Raw genomic sequence first — 10,009 nt, forward strand, 5'->3', positions numbered from 1 at the left:
CAATGCAGGCTTTACCCCAGCTCACAGCACATTAGTTTCTTTCTTTGAGCTTCCCCCCCCTCTTTCTCCCTTCCCTGTACACCTTTTACCTTTACATTTCAGAGCTAAAATAGCAAGAATAAGGAAAAATTTACAACTTCCAAAACTTTTGGTTCTAGCTGTTGCTTATTCTCCACATCTGTGGAAAACACACCACGCTGCTGCTATCTGAATCACATTCTCTTGCTGTTTTGTCCATTGCCATCGTTTGTAACATTCGCCCCATCCCAACAGCTGCATCCATCAGGTGCTGTAATTCCAGGGGCAGCATAAAGGCAAAGCTGGCATTGCTCCTGTTTCAGGAAGCTTTATTTGGCTGCATTGCATCTGTGACAGCATCAGATGCAGCCTCACCACTTTGAGGACTTTCTGCAAAATTCCTTACAGCACTGAAAGCAGATGGCACATCTATCGCATTTCACATGCCAGGATTTTGCAAATATTTATCATTAGAGAGACAAATTATTCCAATAAAGGCAGATTCACTGGAAGGCAAAGCTGCGGGGATTGCTTTTTATTTAGAGGAAGCCTTGCAGTTTAAATTGAAGTTTGTGCTCTATTTAAATAGGCAGCCAGCATGATCACATCTTAGGAAGAGGGGGGAAAAGAAAAAAAGATTCTTGGAGATGCATAGCATGTTTAATTGAAACCATTAGTTTTACTGGCAAACAGCTCCGTATTTCTGTTCTGTTAATCTGAACAAAGTGCTGCAATTATGACTCAATACACAATGTCCTTTAGTGCTACTCGCCCCGCATTCCCCAAGTATAGAAAGAAGACCAAACTGTTTTCAGTTAACAAAACGTTCCATGCCTCTATCCAGAATATTTTTTATTATATGGTTATCATATACATCAGAATTATAGAGGGAACATTTACAAATATGCAGAGATAGTTCAGAATCTCCATTATTCACATACACACGAACTCACACACTCGTTTTGCATGTCTAGTCAGCTGCTGGGTGGATGATGCACAAAGGTACTGCGCTTTGTGAACACACACCTCAGATTAGATTCCATTTTCAGTGGCAAGAATCGCGATATTAAAAAACCCCAAGTCTTAAATACCCTGTATAACATACCTGTGCATAAACCTAAAGATATGTTTAGCTTACACCCATTACCTTCGGAATACTTACCAAAAATTAAAATCTGAAAACCCATTTATAAAAAAAAAAAAGTATTAAAAAGTTCACCATTATTTACAAATCCGATTAAATTACACATAAATTACTATTTACATTCAACACGAAGCTTCCCTTAATACACATAAAGCCTCCCTGGAAATTAGTTTTTGGCCTTACGAGGCAAAAAAAATACCCAAGAAGTTATGTGCTTATTTTTCCCCCAAGTTCCCCCCCCCAGTTACAAAAAAAAGACAATATAAATATGTGGATAAAGCTGCGATACCCTCAGACACAGAACATGAACTTTCTAAAAGCATTTTCATTTTGTCCTGTACCCCATTAAAAAAATACCGAGATAATTTCAACTGCAGCCAACGTTACTGCAGTGTTTAAAAGCCTGAATGTTTCCATACAAACAAGTATGTCCGATGCCATCAGATAACTTTATCCACCAGGATTTTAGCACTCTCTTATGGTAATCTGAAAATAAAGGGATAAAGGGGAAAAAAAAAAAAGAAACAAAGAATAATCTATTTCCAGGTGTTCATAAAAAATTTTAATGTACATAAATCTGTGTAGCATTGTTTAATACTGCTTTACTGCTGCTGTTGTATTAAGAGAGAATAAAACCCTGAAAATTTATCTGATAACAAATAACCACCCCATGTCAAATCTGTCTCTTAAGAACTACACACGAAGCCGGTCGCCACCAGATACCGAGATGTGCGAAAGCAATCTACATATTTCATCCCTTCGTATATTTCCATCAGCAACCCTTATAGCACCACTTTTACAGCAAAGGATGGCAACACGCGGGTACCAAGTACTTATCTTCAGGTCACTGATTCCACAGAGAACGGACGCTGCAGCTTTTGGAAAGACTTGTCTCCCAGATCCAGGAGGAGTGAAGATCCCAAATGATTTTGTCGTTCTCGTTTCCTTTTCCCTCCTTTCTTAATAAAGAAGAAAAAAAAAAAGTACCCAAATTGCTACGTTCCCCCCGGCAAGAGGCTCCCAGTCTGCGTTAAGGAGGAAGAGTCTAAAGTCTGTTGTGTTTTTTTTTCTCCTTTACTTCCTGTGCTTGTCCATTTTATCCATGGTTTTGTTGGTTTCTGCAGGGCTCTGGTCGCCAGTGTTCATGTATGTTTTGTCTGCTATTTTTAATGCTTCATTTAGGTAGTTCTGGACGGATGTCATGGCAGCACAGATGGCAGCGCTCCCAAAGCCATGTGTGATCAGGCTAAAATGAGTCAAACAGCCCTGGATGCCAGGGTCCAGGATGGGACTGGGTCTCGTGTTTCCCAGCGGAGTTCTGTCCTGAGTGAGGAGGTCTGTAAATTCCTTGCAGATTTGCCTGCAAAACACAAAGTGATTGTGCTTTACACCACGGTGCAAATTTATGCTAAAGCAAATGAAACAACCAAGTCCATGTCAACTATTTAGCAGCTATGTAGGAACTGAGTTTCAGAAATTCATTACAGTGAGATAACGGTGTTCTTCACAACCTAAATTTAAAGCTTATTCCTTAGGTTCAGTTCGTGACAAGCCTGCTGCTTGATCTGTGTCACACCAACACGGATCCACTCAGCTGAACACCACCCCACGGCTGCTAGCTGAGCTCTGCAGCCTTCGCTCTGGATTTAAGGCAGAGCATGGATTTAGGGCCAGATGCTATGAGAACTTCTGCAGCTGCAGCCCAGTGATTTAAGAAGACTGAAGCAGCTGAACAGGAGATTCAATCTAGTTGTGCATATTATGCGTAGATGCTCTGTTTAATAGGGACCCAGGCCCTGATCCTGCAAACAAGAACACATATGCCTGGCAAAACATGAATGGTTAATAACGCTCCAACATATGTTGTTTGCTGCTTGTAAATCTGTCCCCTTGCTGTGATTTCACATGAGATGAGCAATCTTCACAATATCATCACTTTATCAGAATTTCTCAATCACAAACATCTTCCAAAAGAGAACTGTTACTGGTGTTAATAGCAATGCCAATAATAATACTGAGAAGCCAAAGGATTAGTGCTCAATAGAAAGCATAAAGTTCAAGCTATAGGAAAGAGATAATCTATTTCTAAGAAACACAATCTTGTAAAAGCAGTCTCTTTTTCAGGGAAGGCCAGATTAAATCAACAGCAGGTGGAGCGTGGAACCTCTGCACAGGATTTTGCTTGCTTAACCTGAGCACACAACTACGGCAACTCTTCTCATCAGTTATAAACAGGCTTTTCTCAGATGCTCTGCATGGAATCTCTGCTTTCAAAAGCAAAGAACTGCACCAACCCCACACAGAACATCTCAGACCAGAAGAGAAGGCTTGGTTAAACCCAGCATGGGCAGGGAACAGCGAGTGCTCCAGACTCTGGTTAAAAACGAGAGTAACAGGTGCTGCCTGCCAGGGCCCTGCTCAGCAGGTGGGTCATGCAGATACAGGTGCCTTGCAGAGGAGCTCTAACAGAGCGTCTCCCTTCACCTTTCCCTCCACTGTTCCCCAAGATTTTTTAAGAATTTAGTAAAGAACAAGGACTTTTCCCATCTGCTGAGTGCTGCCTTACACTGAACACCTTCAGCTTCAACAGTGAAATGGGACCATTCACAGCTTCCAATTCCTAGAGTCCCATGATGGACATCTGCCCACTGTTACTGCTGACAGCAGCCAGGACCCACAGCCGAGCTCCCCCTGTTCTAGCCCTGTGCCCATCAGAAGCTCCATGGAAGCAGGTCAGCCCTCCACTCCCAGCTTCCCCAGCCAGACCTGCCCCCAGGCACTCAGCTCAGTCACACCTCAGGATATATTTCCTTGGATCACCCCCAGCCCCGCACTCACTTGGCAGCCAGCAGCATGTTCTTCCTGTTGGCCATCTCGTTGCGGCCCATGTGCGGCCGGGTCAGGTACTCAGCCACAGCCTTGGAAGGGAACTCCGTCTCACACACGTACCCAAAGTCACGAGCAAGGTGCACAGCTTCACCTGCAGCAGGGAGAGCTCATTACAGATGTTGTAACGTCTATTTATTGGTGGGAGATCAGGAAAATGAAAGCAGGGTGAACTCTTCAAGTATTATTCCTGTTTAGAAAGGAACACTTCTATTTTTTTCACCATACCATTCATTACCATCCTCTAATCAGTAATTATCAGCGTTTCTTTGTAAATTTCCATCAAGAAAGAAAAACCGACGTGATGACAGCTACAAAATAGAACTCCCTCGCCTTCTTACTGGAAAGAAAAGCTTTGCTTTTGTCTCTATGCAGATTCTCTGCAGAGCAAAGACTGGAATTTGTTCTACAACAGATTTCCCACTGATATGTAAGAAAACACACAACTCAACTCCACCAGCCTCAGAGATTTTTCCCTGTATTGCACTTCTAGCTCTGCTTTCTAATAACCACCTTCCAAAGGTGGATAACTCAGCTGTTTGGGGTTTTTCTTTTCCATTAGAGTTATTTTATCAGGCTTAAGAAAAAATGGATTGGCACAAAGTAGTGCTCCATGTAATGCCTGTGTGTGTGTGCATACATACAGAAGCTCTCAAATCTAAATTCCAAGCGTTTTCAATGGAAGCTGCTGTATTACTCAAGCTTGTGCAGCAGCAAAATAGCAGCGAGTCACTGCTGGACCATTCTTCATGTTTTAGTTACTGCTTCCACCCCCCTTTAAGTTGTACCACCACCAGGAGCTGCTTTCAACAAACACAACCCACAGTCACACACATCCATATATACACACCCTTCAACTCGGCTTAACCGAGAGGGTCCACATAACATGCTGCAGATTAAAGGGGCTCCAGTTTCCCACCAGGAAGCCAGAAGCTATAAATCTCACTTTATATGCCTGCGTTTATTAGCAAAGCTTCTGAGGACACTGCTGAGGGAGGGCCAGGCACCAGAGCAGCTTCCCCACATCTCTCCAGTTTCCCAAAGGGAAACCAAACTCAGTTTCATCCCTTTTGCCTTCCCTGCACACACCCTCAGACAAAACCCCAAACAGGGAGCACAGACTGGACAGACAAGGCATTCTGCAGAGCCTGGCACATACATGGGAGGAATGGCATCTCCCTGCAGCACCCGGCCCCGTGGTGGGGGCATACAGCCCCCCTGTGCCAGCGTGTGGACTGGGGGCAGAGGGGAGCACAGCCCAAAGCAGCACAGCAGTTGCTGCATTGCCCCCATTGCACTCACTTCAAAATAAACACCCCCACCCTCCCAGCCCCTCCAGAAGTCCACTGAGTTGCTGGCATTCCCATGCTTTTGTCTAGGAGGATAAAAGCTGTGCACAAGGGAAAGAATGTTTGTTTTTAAGACATTTTCAGGACTGACCTTCCACCAAAGATGTCAATAGTGTCACATTTGCAGCTTTCCTTCTACCAGCTGGGAGGTTCAGACCAATTTTATCCAGCTTTTCCCTTAATGATCTGCCACCATTTTTAGATTTGGCTCTGTAATTAGGAAAAGAAAAAGTCTTATTTATCTTCAAGAGGCTTTTTTTAAATAAAGATGAGAAATTCCAGTTCCTGACATTCAATAGGGCTCTAGTGGGGGTAAGATCAAAAGCAGGCTTTTTCCCAACGACCTGCTTTTAAACGCTTTGCTACAAACCAGCCAGGATGAAACACAGCAGAGGTCAAAATGAAAATGTGTCAAAAAGCACTGCTGGAATAGGGCAGTCAGAAGGCAAATTGTGTTAAAAAATAACAAAATAACATCCCAGACAGATGGAGCATCTTTGTAAAGACAAAACGAGATGGTGAGATTTAATCCAAAAACGGTTCCATGGGAGATGGTTTGTTACAGGAACAGGAAAGCTCCACCAGCAGTTTTTAGACCCAAAATCCGCTGTTACGCAGAGGAGGAGCACTGCTGTCAGGGCTGTGAGTGGCACTGCTCCCCATACAAGGCACGAGAGCAAAGCAGATTTCCAAAGCCCATTAGGATTCAGCGCTGCTGGGCTTCTTAAAAAGCTGAAGTTTGATAAAGGGCTCTGAGCTCCTCATTGTTCTCATCTGGCTGCAATCTCACAATGTGCACATAGGAGAAAATAATAATACTTTATGAAAGTGACCGGTATTGGCTGCAGCGTACCTTCGGAGCACACCTCCCAGCAGAGAGGCATTGAGACACTCCGGGGGGGAGAGCCGCCTCTGCACCTCCGCCACTGTCACCTTGTACTTGGACGTGGAGCTGAGGAGGGACAGCCGGCCCGGCACGGAGCAGAACACTTCATTGGGGTTAATGACCACCCCGATCAGTCCATCCTTCTGGCAGGGGAGGCTCAGGGCGCTGTTCTTCGTTAAGGAAATGGGACCTGCAGGAGGAAGAAGGCAGCGGGTGTTTTAGAACCGGAGAAAGAAGCGAGAAGCAGCAAGTGAGTCTGCTTTGTGTGGGGGGAGAGTGGGAGAGCAATTTCATCCTGCACTGAACTGCTGAATGGGGCTGTGGTCTGCCATGTTCCAGTGCAAGGAGCTGCCGAGGGAACATGTCTTAAAAGAAACAACTAAAAGGCACATGAAGTCCTATCCCAAAAAGCAACGATGCAGTGTGTGAGTTAGCAAATCCTTTCTTCTAAGAAGCCGATCCGGCTGCAGGCTGTGCCAGCATCCTTCAGCCAGGGCAAGGGAAGGGCTCCATCGGGCTCATCCTCCACCCCACACACACGAGGAATTGAACCCCCCCAGATTCATAACAGGGAGTAGTGGGGGGGATTAAACCCGAAGGAGAACTGAAAGCAAAACACGGCCGTGCACAGCTGAAACGCTCAGGTGAACAGGGCGAATACAACACAGATCAGAGCTCGCCCCCTGCGCTGACCCACCACCCCCAAGGGGTTAAAGGGCCGCGGTCCCTGATGGGAAGGAATCGGCCGCGCTCCATCTGACAGCGAAATCTCTCTCCCATGAGCTGAAGGCAGCAATCAGTGCCCTGCCCGGCACTTCTGCTTTTCCTCAGTTCGGTGCTCGTTTGAAGTCTTCAAAGCAAAACCTCCACCGACTTTTTTTTTTTTTTTTTTTTTTGAGCACGAATTTGTTTAAAAACAAAAGGAAAAAAAAACAAAAAACAACCAAACTACGCAAAACCTCACACCAAACTCTGCACTGAGTCACTGCTGCTCTCACTCCCCGGCTACAAAACCACTTCGATTAAGGTAAAGCTGAGCAGACTCGTGGCACCGGGCTGACGGCAAGTGAGGGAAACGAGGGGATTAATAGGGAAAAAAAAAGAAAGAAAAAGGGGCCGCCACCGAGCTGAGCTCCCTGGTAGCAGCTGCAGGACGACGGCAGCCCCGCACCGCCCGACCCAGCACCGCACACGGGGGTGGCACAGCCAAGGCACGACCACCGACAGGTGGGGACGGATGGCCCCGGGGCTGACCCCAACGCAGCGCACACACAACCACCCCCAGCTCCACTCCAGGAGATCATGGAGCGTCCGTGCACCACCCAGCTCTGATTATTGAGAAGGGAAAGTGAGCGGTGTGCCGCCGTACTCACCTTTTCTAATGACTGTCTGATCGTGCATTAATAAATGTTGGTCTTCCACGTTCTGCAAAGAGAAACGAGAAAAAGTTTTGCATCTCGAGACGTGAGGAGGAACGAGTTGGGGGGTGTCGCGAAGCCCAACCCGACCCATTGAGGGCCGGGAGGAGAGAAAAAGCGACTTTCAGTCCGAGGGTGAAGCGGCGAAGCTGGGCTGAGCGCTCGAGCATCCGCAAGCTGCGGGGTCCGGGGGTGAGGGGTGGTTACCTGTACATCCTCTATCTGATGGGCCATGTCGTGGAGCCCCAGGTTGTCGGCCAGCGCCGAGGCATCCAGGCCGTGCCCGTGGGGCAACAAGAGGTCGGAGCGCCGGAACGTTTCCCGACGGCCGCCGGCCGAGCCGCTTTCCAGCGCCGAGAGGTGCGGGACGAGGCCGGGGCGGCCGTGCGGGGGGAGCCCGGCGGGCTCCTGGCTCTGGCGGTTGGGCCAAGCGCTCTGCTGCTGGCTGGGGGGAGGCGGCGGCGGCTGGTGCAGCGGGTTGATGGAGAACGGGTCCCCGAGGTGCGAGTAGGGGTCGCTGGACTGGGAGTAAGGCAGCGGCTGGTAAGGGGGAGGGAAGTAAGGAGGCTGGAAGTCGGAGGCTCCGGAGTGGGAGAGCGGCGGGGCCGGGCTGTACAGGTGCTGGCTGACCGCCGAGAGGTGCGGGAGACGCGGGTTCCCGTTGCTGCTCCCATCGTGGCGGTCCTGGAAATCACACGGAAGGGGGAGGGAGAAGAGAGGCGGCGGTCAGGGGCTGCTGGCAGCAGGCACCGTGCGCTCGGGGCAAGACAACGGGGGACAATGTGGGAGGGAGGGAGGATGAGGAGGGGGAGGCAAAAGCTGCCATTTCTCTATTTTCGGGTATTTCGTAGGAAATCAGCCCAGCTTCCAGGGATGAGCTTAAGAACCAACTCCCACAAGTTTCATCACAAATACGCTGCAGTAACCCCTACACTTCCAAGAACTTATCAACAACTTAGAACAACCATTAACGAAAATAATAACAATTAAAAGCACCGTCAAGCTTCCACCCAGGCCCGCATTGCCCGCAGCAAAGGCGGCTCCGCGCCCCGAGGAAGGGCTCCCCATTCACAGCACCGCACGGCGCTCCCCGACGGCTTCGTAGCGCGGTCGAAACGGGACCCCAACCCCCGCTTCAAATCTCAGCAGTCAAAGCCTAAACGTCTACACGAAATCCCGAGATTTAGCAGTTTCAGGCTTCACGGTCGTTAAAGTAACAGCGCTGGTTAATAGGTGGTGAATAGGGTCCCAATGGAGCGTGAAGCGGGGGCTCCAGCTAATCTGCTGCAGCCGACGACCGGCAGAACCGGGCAGACTGAGATTCCAGCCCAGGATCACCCCGAGAGGCTGCGGGAAGGGCGCAACGTGGCTTTCCCTGCGCTCGTTCCCCCGGAGCGCTCCGACAACTGCGGCGCTCGGGGCTGCTCCGTCCTGTTACAGCTCCGACTCACTGTACGGGGGCAAAACCCCGTGCCGCAAGGCGCTGCCTGCGGCTCCTCGCAACTAGGGATGCCCCTTTTATTTTAACGTCCAAAAACGTTGGTGGAGAATAATAATAATAATAAACAGAAATCCTAAACGAAGTAAAAAGCAAAAGGAGAAGGGCTCGGGGAGCGGAGGGACTTCGTGTGGCGGAGGGACGCGTACAGCCGCCACCGAGTGGGGAGAGCCCCGCACCGCCAAGCCGACCCCCGCCGCCCCCTCCCCGCTCCTCTCACCTCGCAGTCCTCCTCGTACTTGACGTTATCTGCCAGTTTCCACAACATGGCGTCCAGCGTCCAACCCAGGTGTGCGGTACCGAAAGCAGACGAGAGCTCAGCCCCCCCCCACGGGCGGTAAATCCACGTCGGCGCTGGGGAAGAGGAGCTGCCCCCCGGACGGAGCTCAGTTGGCAGGCATGAAGGCTGCTGGCGGACTAAACCCCCGCTCTAATGGTCACTCGGGTTTTTTTCTCTGCCCAGACGCCCTTAATGGCAATAGGATTATCATAACTCCTCCCCAGGGATGGTTCGGGAGCCACGGCCGGCAGCCACTCAGGAGGCAGCGTGGCCCTAAGCCACTCCTTGCGCGCCCGCGGAGGCTGCGCGGGGCCGGACCCCCAACCCACCCACCCACCCACCCTTGGAGCGGCCCCGGCCCGCGGGAAGGGGTCACGCGTGGGCACTGCCCGCGGGTGCGTTGCGAGGAGGGCAGCCCCTGAAGTGCCGCGTTCCGTCTCCGCGGCTGTGGTTTATTTTTGGTGGGAGCTGTGGCTGTTTGTTCGGCCTCCCCCCCCCCCGCGTGGAAGTGCGCCCGGACTCACGCGGCT

General features: G+C 49.7%; 1 protein-coding gene across 1 annotated transcript; it reads right to left on the reverse strand.

Annotated features, from left to right (window-relative positions):
• Positions 1-844: 844 nt before the first annotated feature.
• TFAP2C (transcription factor AP-2 gamma) lies at positions 845-9,642 on the reverse strand. Its single transcript, XM_015881805.3, has 7 exons — positions 9,420-9,642; positions 7,909-8,385; positions 7,657-7,708; positions 6,251-6,473; positions 5,489-5,607; positions 4,001-4,142; positions 845-2,522 (listed from the first exon to the last, which is right to left on the reverse strand). The coding sequence occupies exons 1-7, from the start codon at positions 9,465-9,467 to the stop codon at positions 2,237-2,239; spliced, it is 1,347 nt and encodes a 448-aa protein (XP_015737291.1). The 5' UTR covers positions 9,468-9,642; the 3' UTR covers positions 845-2,236.
• Positions 9,643-10,009: the final 367 nt, after the last annotated feature.

This window comes from Coturnix japonica, chromosome 19 (assembly GCF_054131305.1).
Source record: "Coturnix japonica strain WE chromosome 19, WE-NBRP24, whole genome shotgun sequence".
Classification (NCBI taxonomy): Eukaryota; Metazoa; Chordata; class Aves; order Galliformes; family Phasianidae; genus Coturnix; species Coturnix japonica.